This window comes from Budorcas taxicolor, chromosome 4 (genome assembly GCF_023091745.1).
Source record: "Budorcas taxicolor isolate Tak-1 chromosome 4, Takin1.1, whole genome shotgun sequence".
In the NCBI taxonomy this organism is placed as follows: domain Eukaryota; kingdom Metazoa; phylum Chordata; class Mammalia; order Artiodactyla; family Bovidae; genus Budorcas; species Budorcas taxicolor.
In genome coordinates, this window is record NC_068913.1 from 28,333,853 (window position 1) to 28,356,440 (window position 22,588).

Below are 22,588 nucleotides of genomic sequence, written 5' to 3' on the forward strand. Positions count from 1 at the left end.
GTATGTTCAAAGTAGAACTACTCACAATACCCAAGGCACAGAAACAACCTCAATGTTCAGCGAGAGATGAAAGGATTAAGAAGATGTGGTACACACACAATGGAGCATTTCTCAGCCGTAAGTAGGAATGAAATCAACTCATATGCAGCAACACGGACAGACCTAGAGATTATCATGCTAACCGAAGTAGGTGAGAGAGAGAAAGACAAATTACCGTATCACTTATACGCACGACGTAAAACATGACACAAATTAACTTATCCCCTGGTGGCTCAGACGGTGAAGCGTCTGCCTACACTGCGGGAGATCCGGGTTTGATCCCTGGGTTGGGAAGATCCCCTGGAGAAGGAAATGGCAACCCACTCCAGTAATCCTGCCTGGAAAATCCCATGGACGGAAGAGCCTGGTAGGCTATAGAGTCGCAAAGAGCCGAGCGACTTCACTTCACAAAAGAGAAACAGACTCATAAACACAGAGAACAGACCTGAGATTGCCAAGGGGGAGAGAGGATGCAGGAGGGATGGAATGGAAGTTTGGGATTAGCAGATGCAAACTAGTATACATACAATGATAAACAACAAAGTCCTACTATACAGCCCAGGGAACCACACTCGATACTTTGTGAAAAACCATAATGGAGAAAAATATGAAAAAGGAATGTGTATATGTGTAAATGAATCACTTGGCTGTACAGCAGAAATTAACACAATATTATGTATCAACCATTCTTGAACAAAAAAAATTTTTTTAAGTAAGTAAACAGGAGGGTATGAATGTGCAGCATAAGGGCTATACAACTTCTAATGTCCCCTTGTTAATTCAACACTCTTAGAAGTAAACTCAGGGAGGTAGTGTGGTGGTACTTTTTTGGTTCTTGTGAGGGGCTTTTTGGAGGAAGAAGAAAAGGACACTTACCTATTATTTGTTTTTGTATGGATGTGGTGTTCCCTCTCCCACCCCAACCCTGAAAAACAGAACTCAACAGCTTCAACTATGTGACAAAGATCAAAGAGGAACATGATTTAACTTAGTTTCTGTCCTTTCACGTGCCCTCTGAGCTCACTAAACTTAGTTTCTAGGAAATAAGAGACAAATTTGGAAAATTACATTTTCAATTTATCTAGCTTAATTTTTTCTATAATCTCAGGTACACAGAATTGGATTAAGCCTTATCCTTGGAATATGTATGGCGAGCAATACTTTCAGAGAACTAACATTGGGCGAAACTAACCAAGTCCCTTTTTCAAAAAACCACAGTAATATAGAAGAAATATTTGCACATATGATACTACTTTAACATAAAAATACAAAAACTGCATGTTTTTCCCAAAATTATCTATTAATCGGTATTGTTTACTTCGATATTACACAAATGTAGTTATTTAAACAAAATGACTAGTTAACAGTGGCAACTGATAATTAATAGGACTAATCAAAAAATATGTCTGAGAAAACAAAACAATTTACTTAATAATATTACTGTTCTCTGATACAGAAACTTATTTTAAAATTTTTTAAACTTTTTACCTAAATTTAAAATTGGTAGGCAGTACCACTGTTTATTCTTAAAATATATATATCTAAGACTTTTTAAAAGATTATACACATAACAGGACTAATAAATACATTTATATTTAATAAAAAATAAACAATTACATTTACCTTTTAGTCTATGATCTTGTAGGGTATTTTTGTGTGCCTTTTTAAACAATACTTTTCTGATCTGCTTGCAGTCTTCAGGACAACCTTTTATACAGTGGTTTAACTAAATACAGTCAACTATAAAATAAAATTCACTATGACTTTCAGCTCTGATCTTGAGCCTTTATCACATTTATTTCTCTTACCACTGCAATGTCATGACATCAAGTGAAATATCCTTTCAATAAAATCATTTAGGCAAAGAATAATGGGATTTTACTCACTAAAAACAGCAGGTTTTTAGACCTACAGGGATTTGTTTCCAGCTTTCCCCAAAAAGTGTCCATCAACTTTGTATCTCCAGGTTTGGTAGACCAGCTGTTTGTCAATCAGGTTCTCTGCATATATGAATTTATCATACAGGTTGCCCATGTCTAAATGCCCATTTTTTAAGTACTTCAAAGCATAAAGGATGTCATAAGTTAACAACCTCTCCTTTTCAAGGAAAATGGTTCTAAAATACATAGATCATTTAAACGTGTGAGAATAAAGGGGCATTTCAAAGAAATTATAGTTTTATTAAAGAGAGTGAGGAAACTGTGTTTAAGCTGGCTGTTCCTTTCTGGTGATATCTGAGTTCTCAATAGCTTTATTTTCAAAAAATGAGTTATTTTCTTCATTGTATGAGTTCTTGCTATAGCCTACATGTACTCAGTTCTGTACATTTATTTCAAGGTTAATTTTAGTCCCTTCAAAAATCATTCAATAGTTTTAGAGAAAAATAATATAAATTTGTTTACTGTAATTCTTTTCACCACACACATTCCTGATATATTTTCAAATGAAAGATGGATATTATTCTTGTCCCATGCTAAAAAAATATGATTACTGCCAACAATGGCATCTTTTCTACTGCTGGCAACAATGACAGCCATCTGGAAGGCAAATGTCTAAAGTTATCTCTCCTGACATTTTTGTAATGTCAAAATCTCATAAAGCTAAAGCAGTAGTATTATTTAGAACATATAGGTACAGGAAAACTGTATGGGAAAGTAAGTGAATAATTAGAGAAAACTGGCTTCATCAGAAAGCAAGAAAGTAAGGACAGACAAAGGCACATAGGGATCTTTTAAAATACAGATAAGTAACTCAGTCATATCCAACCAACCCTTTGTGACCCACTGACTATACAGTCCATGGAATTCTCCAGGTCTGAATACTGGAGTGGGTAGCCTCCAGGTAATCTTCCCAACCCAGGGATTGAACCCAGGTGTCCAGCATTGCAGGTGGATTCTTTACCAGCTGAGCCACAAGGGAAGCCCTTTAAAATACAATGGACATTCTACTTCTAAAGCTGAATTGAGTGTATAAAGGCATTTGCTGTACTATTATTCTTAAAACTGTGTACTCTTTTAAATACAATATATTTCATAAGGCAAAAATGTAAGCAAGTGCACAAATGAGTGGTTTCCAAATAATATATATACTTAAAATTAAAATATAATTCTGTGCTAATAAGCATGAATTAAAAGGTATTATAGCATAGTCATTAAAAATACTGGAGTGTGACTCTTGAGGATTATTGTCCATATTCATGAGGGACATCAGTCTGTAGTTTTCTAAATGATGTCTGTTTTTGATATGAGAATAACACTAAATTCATAAAATGAATTGTAAAGTGTTTCTTTCTTCTCTATTTTCTGGAAGAGTTTATGAAATACTGGTATTATTTCCTCTTGAAATATATGATAGAATTCACTAGTAAAACCATTTAGGCCTGGGCTTTTCTTTGAAAGATGATTTTTAATTATTAATTAAATTCATTTACTGTATTTTCTATTTCTTCTTGAGTCAGCCTGACAATTAGTGTATTCCCAGAAATCTGTCCATTTCATCTAAATTGTCTAATCTGTTGTCATAAAGTTGTTTGCAATACTTCTTTACGGGGCGTCCCAGGTGGCTCAGTGGTGAATCCACCTATCTAGACAGGGTTTGATACCTGGGTTGGGAAGATCCCCTGGAGAAGGAAATCACAACTCATTCCAGTATTCCTGCCTGGGAAATCCCATGGACAGAGGAGCCTGGCAGGCTATAGTCTATGGGGTCGTAAAAGAGTTGGATACGACTTAGCGACTAAGCAACAACGGTATTTCCTTGTAGTCCCTTTAATTTCTATAGTCAGTGGTGATGCTTTCTCCTTCATTCATGATTCTGGTGATCTGTATCTTTTTTTCTTGGCCAACTGAGCTAAAGTTTTCAAAATTTCATTGTTCATTTTACAACTTTTGATTCTACTACTGATTTTTCACTATTGTCTTTCTGTTTTCTATTTCACTGATTTCCATTTTGATCTTTACTACTTCCTTCCTTCCGTTTGCTTAGATTTGTCATGCTTTTCTTTTTCTAGATTTTTAAGATGAAAATGTATATTGCTGATGTGACATCCTTCTTCTTTCTAATCAGGCATTTAAAGCTACACATTTGCCTTTACACATTTCTTTGACTGCATCCCATAAATTTTGATGTACTGTTTTCATTTTTATTCAATTGAAAATATTTTCTAATTTCCTTCTGACATTTTTGACACAGACACTATTTAGAAATTTGTTGCTTAATTTTCAAATATTTATAAATTTCCTCAAATCCCTTTTGTTCTTGATTTCTAATTAATTCTACTATGAGAAACGGACATATTTATATATAATTTTAATGCCTCTAAAATGAGAGTTGTTTTATGGCCTAACTTATGATCTATCCTGGAGAAGAAAATGGCAACCCATTCCAGTATTCTTACCTGGAGAAATCTGTGGACAGAGGAGCCTGGTGGGCTGCCATCTATGGGGTCACACAGTTGGACATGACTGAAGCAACTTAGCATGCATGCATGCACTGGAAAAGGAAATGGCAACCCACTCCAGTATTCTCGCCTAGAGAATCCCAGGGACAGAGGAGCCTGGTGGGCTGCCATCTATTGGGTCACACAGAGTCAGACATGACTGAGCAGCATGCAGCAGCAGCAGCATGATCTATCCTGGAGAACGCTCTATGTGTATGCTTAAAAGTAACACTGTTGTTAGGAGAAGTATTCTACAGATGCGTTTGGTCTAACTGGTCTAAAGTATTGTTCAATTCTTGTACATCCTTGGTCGTTTTCTATCGAACTGTTGTATCAGTTTCTGAGAGGGGGTACTGAAGTCTCCAACTATTACCATTGAATTGCCCATTTCTCCCTCAGTTCTGTCAGTTTGTTCTTCATGTATGTGTGGGCTTTGTTGTCTTATCATCCTGATCAACCGACCTATTATAAAATGGTCCTTGTTTATCTAGTAACTTTTTTGTCTTAAAATCTATTATCTAATATTAGTATAGCCACTCCAGCTCTGTTTTAGTTACTGTTTTCAAGGTTTACCTCTTACTTCCTATTATTTAAAGCTGTGTGACCCTGAATCTTAACTCTGTTATTTACCATCTACCTGACCCTGGACAGGTTAATTCAATTTTCTAATTCAATCAATTTCTTCACCTATAAAATGAGAATAATATACAAAATACTATGTTCAGGATAAAACAAGGCAATGTAAGACAGTTGTGCATAGCAGCATGAACAATGGATGTTTACAAGTACTACAAATCATTATTATCTTCTTTGGCAGTACCACTATTAATTTTAATTATTAATAATCTACCATTATTAATGACACTGTCAAAGAAGAAAACAAAATGTATCCTCAAATAAATTAAAGTATATCCTCACCTTTTCTGATAAATACTGTTCATAAATTCCAACAGCAGCTGCTCTTAAAAGACCTTTGGTTTGGTTGGTTTGATGTTTTCCATCTTTCTGACGACTTGATAAAACTTCTAGCTGCTGCTGGGCTGTAACCCGGTATCCTTCCACTGTCATCCAAAAGAAGAGATGTGCCTGACCTCCAGTTTGCTGCATGTAGTCTACCAAACAAAATTCATAACAGGGATATTAAAGTCACAGATTTTTGAGTGCACACAGCTGTAAGACAAGTTAATAAAGAAAATATTTGAAAGTTTCAAATACTTAAAACTTTGCATTTTGAACATGTTTAGAAAATGCTGGAGGTTAAAAAAAAAGTCATATCATAAATTGGTTAAGCTGAAGAGACCAATTATGCAGAAAATAGAAATGGAAGTGCATTTTAAAAAACATCTGATTTTTCATGAAAACACCTCTTGGGAATAAAGCTGCCAGGGAAGGCTTCATCAGAAATAAACTACTCCACCAACATTCAGCTTCCATTCTCAATAAAAATTATTAATCATAATATTACTATTATATCACATGTATTAAAAATAAGGATTGGGCTCTTCAATAAGCCATGCATTTCTTTTTGTTCATGAATATGAAGACTCAGGGAGTTTTGCTGGAAACATCCCCTAGATAAAAGCAATTCTGTAACATGAATAAAATCAATTAACATTTATATATAAAATGGTATAAAAATAAGACCCTTTCCCCATTAATGCACAAAAATGATACAAGCAGGTTATATATACCATGCTTTCTTGATAAAGTCTCTTTTTCAAATAATTAAAATTCATAGTAGAATCTCTTGGGGTTTATTTAAAAGCAGATTAGCAAATGCACATTGGAACTGCAATAAACATTTATTTCCTTAAAACCAAACAAATCTCTATCCCTATGGTTTCTAAAAAAAAAATGGGGGATATTTCAGAAAATGAGGAGTGGAAGAGAGATATATATGGCATGCCTAATATCAAGTATTTAAAATTTAACAATATATACAGTTATAAAAAAACTTGCGGGTTATATTATTTTTATAAAATGGATTTACCTACCCATAAAAAACTGTAGTGCAACATTGTCTACAAGAATGCTGTCCAGGGGGACTGTGCAAAGTTTCCCAAAGTTTGCTGCCAGTTTCACAGTATTTATCTCCTACAAATAAAAGTTTTTGCAGATTAATATCTCATCTATTCACTCACTATGTTAAAGATTCTTCAGTCAGTTCAGTTCAGTCGCTCAGCTGTGTCCGACTCTTTGCGACCCCATGAATCACAGCACGCCAGGCCTCCCTGTCCATTACCAACTCCCAGGGTTCACTCAAACTTGTGTCCATCGAGTCGGTGATGCCATCCAGCCATCTCATCCTCTGTCGTCCCCTTCTCCTCCTGCCCCCAATCCCTCCCAGCATCAGAGTCTTTTCCAATGAGTCAACTCTTCACATCAGGTGGCCAAAGTACTGGAGAGTGAAAAAACTGGCTTAAAACTCAACATTCAGAAAACTAAGATCATGGCATCCGGTCCCATCACTTCATGGCAAGTAGAAGGGAAAACAATGGAAACTGACAGACTATTTTCTTGGGCTCCAAAATCACTGTGGAAGGTAACTGCAGACATGAAATTAAAAGAATTTAATTTTTTTGAAAGAAAAGCTATGACAAACCTAGACAGCCTATTAAAAAGCATAGACATCACCTTGCCCACAAAGTTCCACATAGTCAAAGCTATGATTTTTCCAGTAGTGAGAGTTGGACTATATAGAAGACTGAGCGCCAAAGAACTGATGCTTTCAAACTGTGGTGTTGGAGAAGACTCTTGAGAGTCCCTTGGACTGCAAGGAGATCAAACCAGTCCATGCTAAATATTCATTAGAAAGACTGTTCTTGAAGCTGAAGGTCCAATATTTTGGCCATCTGATAAAGAGTCAACTCACTGGAAAAGACCATGATGCTGGGAAACATGGAAGGCAGAAGAAGGGGACAACCGAGGATGAGATGGCTGGATGGAATCACTGACTTGATGGATGTGGGTTTGAGCGAACTCCAGGAGATGGTGAAGGACAGGGAAACCTGGTGTGTTGCAGTCCATGAGGTCACAGAGTTGGACATGACTGAGCGACTGAACAACAAAGCAATCTAGTACCAGCACATGATTCCCCCTATGTAAGTCTTCCTTCCTCAGATTTGATTACTTCTTGGTTCTATCCAGCAGCATCTCTATAGATATGGGATGGAGAACAGTATTCACTATCACTTTATTTGTAATAAAAAGAATAAAGCATCTTGAAGACTTTAAGATAAGCAGTATGGTTAAAAAAACTCTATCTCTGAAGATTCTGAATTTTCATCCAAAGTAATACATGCTATGACTTGAGCTATTAAAAAAGGTAAAGCTTTATATTCAAAATAGAGTTGACAAGCTTCCAAAGTTTCTAAATTTTAAAAGGAATTCAGTATCAAAAAGTATTTAGGCAAACAGACTTAAATAATGATGCTTAAGGATCACCAGGGGCTTCCCTGGTGGCTCAGCAGTAAGGAATCTGCCTGCCAGTGCAAGAGACCTAAGAGAGGAGGGTTCAGTCCCTGGGTGGGGAAGATCCCCTGGAGGAGGGCATGGAAATCTACTCCAGTATTCTTGCCTTGAGAATCCCATGGACGGAGGAACCCAACAGGCTACGGTCCATAGGCTCACAAAGAGTCGAACACGGCTGAAGCTATTTAGCCCGCAGTACACAAGCATCACTAACTCTAAGATCTAGGTAGGGTAACTAGATAAATAAACAACAATCACAAGTGAAACCATATTATTCTTCTATTCTGAATTTACATGTGTATATAAATTCATTTTAAAATATAGTTAACTGAACAAAGACAGACATACATACACCTGCACACACATTTATGACAAATATAGGCCTCAAATAATGTGTAAGTTATAATTAAACTAGCAAACTAAACTCAAAATTTAAAAATAAGGCTTCTATTCCTTAAGGATTAAGTATACTGCAAAATTACAAGACCAAAGAGTCACAAATCAATTTCCAATAGAAAACCAGCATAAAAAAGGTGACTACACTAAAAACTAAAGGTAGTAAAAAATTTGTTTCAAAGCCCCAGATCTCTGCTCTCTTTTACAATGAAACTCACCCAAACAGCTACCTATAATGACTGTTTCTACTTCATTTCTTCCCATTTTCTCCTGACTGACTCCCATCAGGGTTTTTCTCCACTATTCTACCAAAATGCTCTCATGGATCACCAACAACACCCCTGTGGCAAACCCAACAGTCAATTCTAAACCTTCATCTTACACAATTTATTAGTAGTCTGTGATACACCTGATCTTACTCAATTTATTAGTAGTCTGTGATACACCTGATCTCTCACTTTTTTTTTTTAGCATTTTCTATACTTTGGTCCTAGGATATCACACTCCTTTCCTTCAATCTCAACAGTCATTTACAGTTTGTTTGGCTAGATCTTTGACTTTGTCTTAAACACTAGTAACTGAAGGGCCTCAGGACAAAGTCTTTGGTATCTTCTTTCTTAAACTCATTCTTTTAAGTAATCTCATCCAATCTCTCAACTTTAAACAAGCAGCTGATAATCCTGAGGATTCTCAAAGTTTGTTTCATTCACGAAATTTCCCTTGCACTTGAATTTACCAATTAGAATGTCTACTTTAACATCAAACAGGGATCTCAAGATAAAACATTCAAAACTTGATTCTCTCATCCAAACTTCCTCCTCCCTCAGTTTTATTCATTTTAGTGAATAACAACACTATTCACTCGGTGCTCAGTCCAAAAAACTCTGGAATCATCCTTGAGTTCTTTTTTCTCTCTCAACCCATATTTAATACATTAGCAAATATTGTCTCTAATTAACTTCTCACATGAACCCACCAGACATCTCTTACTAAACAAAAACAAGAGTCATGTAAACGATCTGTTAGTGTCCATTCTTGTCTCCACCACTCCACCACAATCTACTCATCACAAAGAGCCCAAATAATCGTTTTACCTCATAAGTCAGACTATGTCACTTGCCAGGGCGAATCTCCAATGGATTTCTATCACAGTCAGATTTTAAAAAATCTTACTATGAAGGCAAAACCATGTATGATCTAACCCCTAAGGTTCCTCGCTAATCTTATTCCTCCTACAAATCCTATCATACATTCCATACCAGTCACAATGACCTCCTCTGACTCACCAGGCACTTTCCTATTCCAGGGACTTCACATTTGCTCTCACCTTTGCATGAAAGATAAAAAAATAAAATAAAAATTCACAGGATTCTCTCATATTATTCAGATCTCTCTGTGCTCAAATGTTACCAGATCTCTCAGCATCTGTCTAAACCACTTTGACATTCTCTGCCACCCTACTTTGCTTTACTTATTTTCTTTCACATTTTAGGTCTTTTTTCTTTTTTTACATTTTCTTTTTTCACATTTCACTTACTTTTACATTTTTTACATAATATATCAATTTATGTATTGGTTTATTTTCTGATTCTGCAACTAAAATGTAAGCTTCATGAGAGAGATTTCCGTCTGTTAGATCCATCTAAAATGGTGTCCAATGTACGAAATTCAATAAATGTTGAATTTTGAATAAATAACATGAGTAGATAAATACATAAATAAAGAAAAAAAATTTACTTTTCATGTAATATTTTAATCTCATTAGCTTATTTTTATAAATACACTACTTTGTATAATATAATTTTTTTCTAAATTTTTAGTTCTTCTGTAAAATGCCACACTGGTTAATACTCAACCTTTTGTCATTTGCTGGATATTTTAATGAAGAGAAATTATCTATAGTTAAATATTAATTCAAGAGTATTTTACTCACTTTGCCTGACTGCAACCGTTGTATTCTAGAGTCACATACTTTCTTCACAAATAATAAGCTATTTATTTGATTTTTGATGGTGTTGATATCTAAAAACAAACAAATTGATTATGAGGTAAAGTGGCAGTGTTACTTGTGAAATACTTTAAACATACACTTACTGTAATTTAACATAATAACCAATGAATACAGCAATTATTTAAAAAATAATGAAATTGTATAGTTAAATTATTTAATTAAAATTAAACTATGCGAATTATCTTTAGCAGTAACTGCAATAATAAGAGTCTCACATTCAGAAAACTATTATGCTTTACTCTCAGAACATATTAGCATAATAAAAGTCAGATTCAGTTAAGGTGAAAACCATTAATAACATAAAATGACATTTAGGTAAATTCAAGTTTCATTTGAATATACAGTAATTGTTAACGAAGTAAAACATTCTTCTTCTTAAATAAATTACGTACCATCACCAGCTGTATCTAGAGATCGAAGATACTGTAACTCTTCTGCTGCTTTATCTCTGACTGCTTCAAGCTCTCCAATATTGTCACTCAATTTAATAATGTTCATAAAGGCCTCATAGTTGCAATTAGAATCACGGATCTGAAAATAAAGTTTAAAATACAGATGGGAGGGAGACTCACTTAAATGAAAACAGCATCTTGAGTACCTACCGTGGGCCAGGCACAACTGTCCTCAAACAAAATGAAAATCTCTCTACTCATGGTACTTAAATTCTCCTGGGTCACAGACTATTAACAAAGTAAGAAAGAGATATAGCACACTGTGAAGTAAAGAGCACACTCAGAATGTCTGATGCCAGCAAGGAAGCCATCCATGGTGACTAGAGCTAAACCAAAGAAATGCAAATGAGTGCTAATGGAAAAGCAAACAGGACAGGGTTTAGTAAATGGCTTGGCTTTCACTGTGAATGGAATGAAAAGTTATTGGAGAATTTTAAACATTAAGAGTGGCATTCTCTGACATAAATTTAACAGAATCACTGTAACACCATGGAAACTGTTATTTCATCCTTCTTCTCCAGCCACTTGCTATTTAAGATTAAGAATGGAGTAGAACATTAAGTTGGATTTAACCAGAGTGTGGTTTCACCAAGCAAATAATAAACTGAGAGAGAGAAGAAAGGTAGTTGAGAATGTTGTAAAGGATCTAATGACTATGACTGTCAACAAATTTAAGCCAAATAAAACAGTAAAGGGAACTATGAAAAGGTAGCCAACTTGGCTGTCCATTCTAAACAGGAATCCAAGTACTGGTGATTGCCAACGTTCAGAACTGTGGGGAAAAGCAGGAGGGGCAATAAGCACCTGAAAAAATGTTCAGAATCATTAATCATCAAGCAAAATAACCATAACAAAATGAAAATGCCAAATATCTATCAGAATGTGGAGAGACCAAATTTGGTCTTCACGTTCTCAAACAGTGCAAGTAGAAGTACAAAATTATAACACAACTTCAGATAACTACTTGGCGATGTCTCTCACTTTGTGTAAATTTTACTTCAATAATAAAAGAAATAAGTTATTAAAGACCTGATTTTTCTAAGAATACATTAAGAAACAAGTAAACAGCTGTTCACTAATCTGCTCTAGTAGGAGATAACAATATAAACCAATTAAGTAAACTATTCCATAGTCAGAGAGAAGAGTTTACAATTAACTAGTTTGTCCCCAAAATATATAAAATATACATTTTGAGATAAATAATGCAAATTGGCCAGTACTATCTTTAGAAATGACTTAAAAACTTAAAACTTCTGTTAGGTAATATGAACATTTTACTTGGACGATATATGTTACTACTACACTGCTCTAAACTTTTCCTTTCAAATAAACTATATAATTAGGTATCATTAATATGAAATTTACCTGGCAGAAAGAATAAGAACTGAGCCAATTTTATAATACCTATGTGCAAAGGGTTTTCCACATAAATAATGTCAAGAGAATAAACCAGACAACAAAGCAAGCTAAAGATACTTTATTGATATATTTTTCTCTTTTAAATATATTTTTTGATATTTTACAGCAAAGCACAATAGTGATCAATCACTGTTTAAAAAGACCCCAACCATGATACATAATAATAGTACCAGCCCAACTATGTAGAGAACAAGTAAAAATCTGGTGGCTTGAATTCTGTTCTGAGTATGTGCTAAGTCCCTCAAAAATGTTTTTACCATGTAACTAATTATATATTTAATATAAGCTCAGCAAAATAAAAATTGAAAAGAAAAATAGAAATAAAAATAATTCCTAATCCCATGAGTGTGAGATAACCATAATATTCTAGTAAACTTGCATCCTGTTCTGTACTATAGGTAAGGTTATACAGTACTGTAAACTGATTTTTTAAGGTTAGTATATGATATTCATTTTTGTGTTACAAAAAAAATCTTTTTAAAGATATTTACTTTTACTTTACTACTTAAACGTTTTAAAATTTTACCTTTATCCTACTTCTTAAAAAATCACTTATGACATAACCAGTACTTGTAGTAAAGTGAAATAAACAAAAGAGAAAACTTAAAATTTTCAGGATCCTACCTCTCTACAACAGAGGATGAGATGGTTGGGTGGCATCACCAACTCAATGTACATGAGTTTGGGCAAGCTCTGCAAGTTGGTAATGGACAGGGAAGCCTGGTGTGCTGCAGTCCATGCGGTCACAAAGAGTCAGACAGGACTCAGCAACTGAACTGACTGACCTCTCTATTAACATTTCAGTCAGTATACAACTTATCAGAATCAGAGTCATTCATAAATATATAATTACTTCTATATTTATTTTTAAAGGAATAGATATCTATACATACATCATTTTTAGTTGTCCTTTTCACATAAAAAATAAACACATCTTTTCATATTCATAAACACATACTACCATCAGAGTATAAACACTATTTATTGCATCAATATTCCTAAACTATTCCTCTATGTCATTGTTCAGTTGCTCAGTCCTGTCCGACTCTGCAACCTCATGGACTGTAGCACACAACAGGCTTTCCTGTCCGTCACTATCTCCCAGAGTTTGCTCAAACTCATGTCTACTGAGTTGGTGACGCCATCCAACCATCTCATCCTCTGTCACCCCCTTATCCTCTCCTGCCCTCAATCTTTCCCGGCATCAGGGTCTTTTCCAGTGAGTCAGCTCTTCACAGGTAGCCAAAGTATGGGAGCTTCAGCTTCAGCATCAGTCCTTCTAATGAATATTCAGGATTGATTTCCTTTAGGATTGACTGGTTGGATCTCCTTGCTGTCCAGGGGACTCTCAGAGTCTTCTCCAACACCACAGTTCAAAAGCGTCAATTATTTGGCTCTCAGCTTTCTTTACAGTCCAAGTAGCACATCTGTACATGACTACTGGAAAAGTCAGCTTTGACTAGACAGACTTTTGTTAGCAAATCGATATTTCTCCTTTTTAATATGCTGTCTAGGTTTGTCACAGCTTTTTCTTCCAAGGAGCAAGTGTCTTTAGTGTCATGGCTGCAGTCACTGTCCACAGTGGTTTTGGAGCCCAAGAAAATAAAGTCTCTCACTGTTTCTATTGTTTCCCCATCTATCTGCTGTGAAGTGATGGGACTGGATGCCATGATCTTAGTTTTTTGGATGTTGAGTTTCAAGCCAGCTTTTTCACTCTCCTCTTCCACTTTCATCGAAACACTCTTCAGTTCCTCTTCACTTTCTGCCATAAGGGTGGTGTCATCTGCATATCTGAGGTTACTGATATTTCTTCAGGCAATCTAGATTCCAGCCTGAGCTGCATCCAGCTCAGCATTTTCCATGATGTACTTTGCCATGTACATTAAATAAGCAAGGTGACAATGTACAGCCTTGATATACTCCTTTCCCAATTTTGAAACAGTCTGTTGTTCCATGATTGGTTCTAACTGTTGCTTCTTGATCTTCATACAGGTTTCTCAGGAGGCAGGTAAGGTGGTCTAGTATTCCCAACTCTTGAAGAATTTTCCACAGTTTGTTGTGATCCACAGTCAGAGGCTTTAGCACAGTCAATGAAGCAGTAGATTTTTTTTCTAGAATTTCCTTGCTTTTTCTATGATCTAATGGAAGTTGGCAATTTGATCTCTGGTTCCTCTGCCTTTTCTAAATCCTCCTCGTACATCTGGAGGTTCTCAGTTCATGTACTGTTGAAGCCTGGCCTGAAGGATTTTGAGCATTACCTTGCTAGTACGTGAAATGAGTGCAATTGTGCCTTTATGCTGAACACTTATATTGCGTTCACTTTTTTTTAGTATTATTAGCAAGACTGCCATTAGTAGTCTTAAATTGGATTGTTATAATCTCGTTTATTAGCACTTTAGGATAAATTTTAGGAGCAGAATTCCTAACCAAAGGTTTTTTTTCTTTCAGTTATGGGGATATGCAAATTTTTAAAGTTCTAGGTACAGCCTAGCAGGACTCTAAATAAGCTGACAAAGGAAATGAAAAATTAAGTTCTATGAACTCCATGAAAGATTCTAGGAACACAAGGCTAAGAAGACAATGTCTGCCTACAGGGGACCCATAATCTGATGGGAGAGACAAACACTGTAATAGCAACAACAATGAAAAATGGCAAGTCTGAAAATGGATATGATTGTAAACAAAGAACAATCAAATACTTCCTTCCTAGAAAAGCTAGACTGAGTAAAAGAAGACAATGTGGGAGAGAAATTTCAGATTCACAGAAAGGAATCAAAGACTTAGGTAACCACCAAAGTAATTCCCAGCAATAGCCCATTTACACACACTTCCTCAACCATTAATTTACTGAGGAAAAGCATATATAATCAGAAAAATAATTAGAACTAGCAAACTTAATAACCATTAACCCTTTGATACATCTGATGAATGAGAAAACTATGAGTTACCTAACTTATTGACATACTAAGCAACTTACAGAAACGTATCTAGAACTTAGATCTTCTTCTCGATCTAAGGTTCTTTCCTCCATATTTTCCTCTACTATTTAGCATAACATTTAAATTGCATGGTACTTAAGTAGTTCAGATTAATTTGAAATCAAACAGCAGTTTTAAGAAGTACTTATCATCTATACACACAGATAAGAAAACATCCTTTTTTAAATTTAAATAAGTAGAAACAGCAAGAACACTGTAAAGAAGATTATCTTATCAACCTACTTCCTTAAGGGAAATCTGGCTAGTACATTCAACACATAAGCAAACAGAAATATTGAAAATATAAAAGATTACCTTGAGATATATTTTTACTTAATTTCTTTAATAAATTATTGCTTAATCATCCTGACCTCCAAATCATATTTATACCTTTTACAAAACTTTTAAAAACAAGAGCTGCATTTTAGAAAGTACATACCATCCATATGATATATTGATTAATATAATCAGGATCACTGAGTTGATTTATTAATGGAAGAAGAACTCCACGTGCAAGGATTTCCTGGACAAAAATTTTAAAACACAAAAACAAATTTAATCTCATACACTTCTCAAATCAATAGCACAGTGTAAATGTCCTAATTCAAGGCTGTTACTGAAGAAAGGTAAGGTATGGATAAAAGTAAACTTGGTGAATGACATGACTTACAAAAAGATGAGCTAGCATACATCAGTTGAATAAGATGAAGCCATCTATATCAACTTAGATACATGGCCACAATAGTAAGTACAGTTGAGTGAAAAAAAGCAGAAGTATAACTCTAAAAAGTTAGCATTTATATCCATTTTTAAAAGGCAAAACATGGCACTATATGTATTTATGGACTCCTACATCTATATTAAAGGTATAAAAACAAAAAAAGAAAAGATAACATCAGAACAGTGACTGCCTTCAAGGGAGTCAAGGGAGGGCTAGGCAACTACAGCAAAATGCTAACACTGCTTAAATCTGGTTTGTTGGTGCAGAAATGTCTACTGTATTAACTCTCTATACCTGTCTGTTTGAAATTTATCTAATACAAGATAATAAAAATAAAATAACATTTATGGTAACACAATTACTTCATATTCTTTGACTATACCTTCTCATTCTCTGCAACTGTTTACACTGTTACCAAGATTCTGGCTCTCCACCTAGGATTGCCTACAGAATTAATTTTCCAATTAAATAAACCCTGATTGTTCTGATGAACACTATTCACTTATATGTTTAAAATACACTCATGCTTTGTATTTACGGCATTCATCACATACCCCTCTTTAAGTAATTCTGTGTCTTCCACTTAATACACTACAGTTCTTTAGGAACTTTTTGTATGTGAGTGGAGATTAGTGAAAAGAGATAAAAGACTTACCTCTCTTCAAAAACACTCTTATCTTCTCAAGGTCACTGTCTTAAATATAGCATGACTTTGATAAACATTAAACAATGCAAATCAAGAAACTAAGTGGCTCAGACCGTAAAGCCTCTGCCTACAATGTGGGGGAAACTGGGGTTCAATCCCTGGGTTAGGAAGATATCCTAGAGAAGGAAATGGCAACACACTCTAGTATTCTTGCCTGGAGAATCCCATGGACAGAGGAGCCTGGCGGCCTACAGTCCACGGGGTCACAAAGAGTAGGAAATGACTGAGAGACTTCACTTTCACTTTCAAACGTAGACAATAGTCTACCTGTTTAATCTTCAGTCCTCTATGCTTGTGATATCTAGATTTATGAAATAGCATTTCTTATAAATAGTAGAAAGGCTAAACAGCCAAGCCAAGTTTAACAGGATGTTTCACTTTTCTAAGTAAAGGACCAATTTATTTATTCCGTTCCAGATTTCTAATTTATCTGTGCCATTTTCTGGTGTAAGTTCACAGAAGGGGGCCTTCACTTTGTTTTCCTTTAGAGAAATATTTTATATAAATTCTACTTCTATAAGTTTTACAAGTCTTCGACAACTTTTATCCCATGGTCAATTAATATTTCTAAAAGGCACTAGCGGAGGCTCCACTATCTTTTTGAAATGTGTTTTAAGACATCTTCCAGTCTCAAATTAGAAAATTGCTTATTCTGGATCAGGTTTAATCTCTAACTTTTAAAAAATTATATTTATCTAATTTCTTCCCTCAAATTATGTATCTGACCACACACGCTCAAATTTTTAAAATGTATTCTGTAATGATAAAATTCACAAACAAAAAAGTGCTTTATTGAAAGTTTATTTTCAAAGTGAGTAAAAAACATATGGGTAACCTTTTTGAATAAGTTTACTGCTTCATATTAGTTAAGGCAAACAATCCTTATGTCTCTGAAAACTACTCTGATCTCCTAATTTGCCTCATGAAAGAGTCTGGTTAGTCATGTGTATGTGTGTGTCTGTGTGTTTAGTTGCTCAGTCATGTATGACTCTGCAACCTCATGGACTATATAGCCCGCCAGGCTCCTCTGTCCATGGGATTCACCAGGCAAGAATACTGGAGTGGGTAGCCATGTCCTTCTCCAGCATATCTTCCCGATCCAGGGATTGAAACCGGGTCTCCTGCATTGCAGGCAGATTCTTTATCATCTGAACCACCAGGGAAGCCCTTGGTTAGTCATATGACTCAATAATTTCTATACAGTTTTAGTGAGAGCAAAATATTGCAAATATTATAAAATATGTGGCAATTTTCATATAATTTTCATATACTTTAACACAAGCATAAGCTGTCAAATATGAAGATTTAAAAGTTACAGAGTCACTGAGGCCATGAATCTTTAAATAAATAAAACATGGTAATGGGAGAAGGCAGAGGCAATTAAATAGCAATAACCCAGTCAAATGCTGTAATTTGTACAACTCATACAAAGGATTCATATAAAGGAAAGAACTAAGAACTCTCTAATCTGTTATTTAATCTGAACAAACTGTCCTCTGGGAAAGCCTACATTTAAACAAAAGAAAATGATAAAGAACTATCGAGTTAATAGAAAAACAAACTGACCACAGAGCTCTACAATTACACTCACTCAATCAGACTCAAGCAAAAAGAAATGAAATATTGGCCTAAAAGAGCAATCTATGGCAAAACATATTTGCTCTTTCTTTAAACAACCCTACTTATTTTAAACATATTTTAAACCCATGTAACAATACTGATCGTCATTCCTGTCTCCTAGAAGTCAATTTAATCTTTAAAGAGTAGCAGTAGCATGTGCCCCATAGCCAGCAAGAAGGTCAATTAGGTTTCCTCTCAGATCACGAACTCCTTACCATCAAATTCAGACTTAAATTGAAGAAAGTAGGGAAAACCAATAGACCATTCAGCTATGACCTAAATCAAATCCCTTACGATTATACAGTAGAAGTGACAAAAAGATCTGAGGGATTAGATCTGATAGAGTGTCTGAAGAAATATAGATGGAGATTCAAGACATTGTATAGGAGACAGGAATCAAGACTATCCCCAAGAAAAAAGAAATGTAAAAAAGCAAAACGGCTGTCTGAAGAGGCCTTACAAATAGCTGTGAAAAGAAGAGAAGTGAAAAGCAAAGGAGAAAAGGAAAGACATACCCATTTGCATGCAGAGTTCGAAAGAATAGCAAGGAGAGGTAAGAAAGCCTTCCTCAGTGATCAGTGTAAAGAAATAGAGGAAAACAGAATGGGAAAGATTAGAGTTCTCTTCATGGAGAAGGCAATGGCACCCCACTCCAGTACTCTTGCTGGGAAAACCCCATGGATGGAGGAACCTGGTAGGCTGTGGTCCATGGGGTCCCGGAGAGTCGGACACGACTGAGCGACTTCACTTTCACTTTTCACTTTCCTGCGTTGGAAAAGGAAATGGCAACCCACTCCAGTGTTCTTGCCTGGAGAATCCCAGGGGCGGGGGAGCCTGGTGGGCTGACGTCTACAAGGTCACACAGAGTTGGACACAACTGAAGTGACTTAGCAGTAGCAGCAGCAGAGTTCTCTTCAAGAAAATTAGAGATACCAAGGGAACATTTCATGCAAAGATGGGCACAATAGAGGACAGAAATGGTATGGACCTAACAGAAGCAGAAGATATTAAGAAGAGGTGGCAAGAATACACAGAAGAACTGTACAAAAAAGATCTTCACAACTCAGATAATCAGAATGGTGTGATCACTCACCTAGAGTTAACATCTTGGAATGTGAACTCAAGTGGGCATTAGGAAGCATCACTACAAAGCTAGTGGAGGTGATGGAATTCCAGTTGAGCTATTTCAAACCCTAAAAGATGATGCTGTGAAAGTGCTGCACTCAATATGCCAGCAAATTTGGAAAACTCAGCAGTGGCCACAGGAGTGGAAAAGGTGTTTTCATTCCAATCCCAAAGAAAGGCAATGACAAAGAATGCTCAAACTAATGTACAATTGCACTCATCTTACATGCTAGTCAAGTAATGCTTAAAATTCTCCAAGCCAGGCTTCAACAGTACGTGAACCATGAACTTCCAGATGTTCAGGCTGGATTTAGAAAAGGCTGATGAACCAGAGATCAAATTGCCAACATCCGTTGGATCATGGATAAAGCAAGTGAGTCAATAATGAAAAACATCTACTTCTGCTTTATTGACTATGCCAAAGCCTTTGACTGTGTGGATCATGACAAACCGTCAAAAATTCTTAAAGATGGGAATACCAGACCATCTGACCTGCCTCTTGAGAAACCTGTATGCAGGTCAGGAAGCAACAGTTAGAACTGGACATGAAACAACAGACTGGTTCCAAATCAGGAAAGGAGCACATCAAGGCTGTATACTGTCACCCTGCTTATTTAACTTATATGCAGAGTACATCATGAGAAATGCTGGGCTGGAAGAAGCACAAGCTGGAATCAAGATTGCCGGGAGAAATATCAATAACCTCAGATATGCAGATGACACCACCCTTACAGCAGAAAGTGAAGGAGAACTAAAGAGCCTCTTGATGAAAGTGAAAGAGGAGAGTGAAAAAGTTGGCTTAAAACTCAACATTCAGAAAACTGAGGTCATGGCATCTGGTCCCATCACTTCATGGCAAAAAGACAGGGAAACAGTGGAAACAGTGTCAGACTTTATTTTGGGGGGCTCCAAAATCACCGCAGATGGTGACTGCAGCCATGAAATTAAAAGATACTTATTCCTTGAAAGAAAAGTTATGACCAACATAGACAGCATAGTAAAAAGCAGAAACATTACTTTGCCAACAAAGGTCCATCTAGTCAAAACTATGGTTTTTCCAGTAGTCATGTATGGATGTGAGAGTTGGACTGTGAAGAAAGCTGAGCGCCAAAGAATTGATGCTTTTGAACTGTGGTGTTGGAGAAGACTCCTGAGAGTCCCTTGGACTGCAAGGAGATCCAACCAGTCCATCCTAAAGGAAATCAGTCCTGAATATTCATTGGAAGGACAGATCCTGAAGCTGAAACTCCAATCTTTTGGCCACCTCATGCGAAGAACTGACTCATTAGAAAAGACCATGATGTTGGAAAAGACTGAAAGAGAAGGAGAAGGGGACAACAGTGGATAAGATGGCTGGTTGACATCACCGACTCAATGGACATGAGTCTGAGTAAACCCCAGTAGTTGGTGATGGACAGGGAGGCCTGGTGTGCTGCAGTCCATGGGGTCGCAAAGAGTCGCACACGACTGAACAACTGAACTCAACTGAACTATGCATTAAAACTGATTATCTGATTGGTGTATGCTATGTGGCAGGCACTGTGAAAATCAGTAAGTACACAGTGATACAGAATACAGAAATGAAGAAATGGCCCCTGTCCTCTAGGGCTTGGGATTCCGTTAGGGGAAAGAGGCATCAAGCAAGTTAACCCAACAATCAAACTTTCACGTTAAAATATGGTAAATGTCAAGAAGGAATACAGTACCTACCTATACTAATAGGGAATTATGAGGGAGCTTTTAGAGAAGGAGTTATTTCTGAGGAAGTGAGATATGAGGGACAAATGTAACTTAGCCAGGAGAATAAGGCAAATCATTCTAAGCAGATGAAAAAAAAGAGTATGAGATAATCCTATAGTGGAGAGAAATGGCACTTTGGAAAAGCCTGTGTGGTTGGAATACAGTGATGGCATGGAATGAAGGCCAGAGAGGTTAAACAAAGCCACTCACCCACAGTCTTAATGTAAGCCTTTTAAAAGGACTTAAGATTTAAAACATTTGCTGGGTGGTCTTTACGGGGATGAAGAAAAAACTTATAAAAGGTAGACAGGATTTGGAGGCAAGAGTAAGACTTCCATCTTGTGCATGCAAAGTTTAAAAGGGCTGTGCATCAATGAAATAGTGATTTTAGTAGGCAGCTGGTGGACAGTTCAGAAGGGAAAGATATAGATTTGAAAGTTATTAGCATTTGGATGGTGTTTAAAGTCACAGGGATGGATGAGCAAGAAGGCACAACTTGCCTATTTAAAAGTTAAGCAGAGTATCAGGCAGGCAAAGATTGCTCCAAATAATCAGCATGAATGAATATGATGACTGATTAACAGTATCTTCCTTCAGTGGCAGATGTGAATCCAGACACAGACATGCCAGATGTTGATAATGACCAGCCCAAGTCTTCAATGTATATAATCTATCAAACTCTTCCCATCAAAATCAAGCATTTTCTATTCATTTCATGGTATTATTACCCTACCTGAAAATGCACTGAACTCAAGTTAGACAGCTATCAGGATACTGCTAAATTGATACTACTTAAATAATAATAAGCAAAAAAGCACAGTTTAGGAACTGAGGTGTTGTCCAGGAACCTCAGGGGTATAGCGAAAGGAAAGCAAACAGTGGTATTTTCAGAATGGAGCAGGATAGTTAATGGAATATGCTTGTGTATTTCTGTGTTCCAAAATTCCTTAGTTTTAATATTTACAATACAATAAATATTGACAGACAAAGCCCACATAAACAGAAGCTATTGGGGTCCTTAATAATTTTTAAGTGTGTAACAGGGTCCTGGGACTAAAAATTTGGTAATTACTACTCTAAGTTTCTTTACAGCCATGTATTTGTTACGTGTTTAAGCTTACCCTGACAAAGTATCGCATGATCTTGTTCTGGAAATCTCCAGGAGGTAGCAATAAATATAATAAGACCTCACACAAATCCCTTAGGAATCCTAGGGGGAAAAAAAAAGGGAGCTATAACAACGGAAAATACAAAATCTCCACCTACTCTTGATATAAAACACAAATAAAGTGGCAGGATTAAGCAGTTTGCTGATTATACAAGCTTATTATCTTAGTAATTAATCAGTATTCAATAAAAATCTTTGTTATTCTCCAAATAGCAAATATTCATTAATCAAAGTAATACACACTTTTTTACTTTGCCCAGTTCTACCCTATATCTATGAGATGGCTGGATGGCATCACCAACTC

The 22,588-nt window shown here is 36.0% G+C and overlaps 1 protein-coding gene across 1 annotated transcript in view; it reads right to left on the reverse strand.

Annotated features, from left to right (window-relative positions):
• SNX13 (sorting nexin 13) overlaps positions 1 to 22,588 on the reverse strand; it is a 143,196-nt gene that overhangs the window by 44,355 nt on the left and 76,253 nt on the right. Inside the window, exons 8-13 of the mRNA XM_052638615.1 lie at positions 22,238 to 22,326; positions 15,644 to 15,727; positions 10,748 to 10,886; positions 10,278 to 10,366; positions 6,472 to 6,571; positions 5,396 to 5,589 (exon numbers count right to left, since the gene is read on the reverse strand). Coding sequence (XP_052494575.1) covers positions 5,396 to 5,589; positions 6,472 to 6,571; positions 10,278 to 10,366; positions 10,748 to 10,886; positions 15,644 to 15,727; positions 22,238 to 22,326 — 695 coding nt within the window. The remainder of the gene's footprint in view (positions 1 to 5,395; positions 5,590 to 6,471; positions 6,572 to 10,277; positions 10,367 to 10,747; positions 10,887 to 15,643; positions 15,728 to 22,237; positions 22,327 to 22,588) is intronic.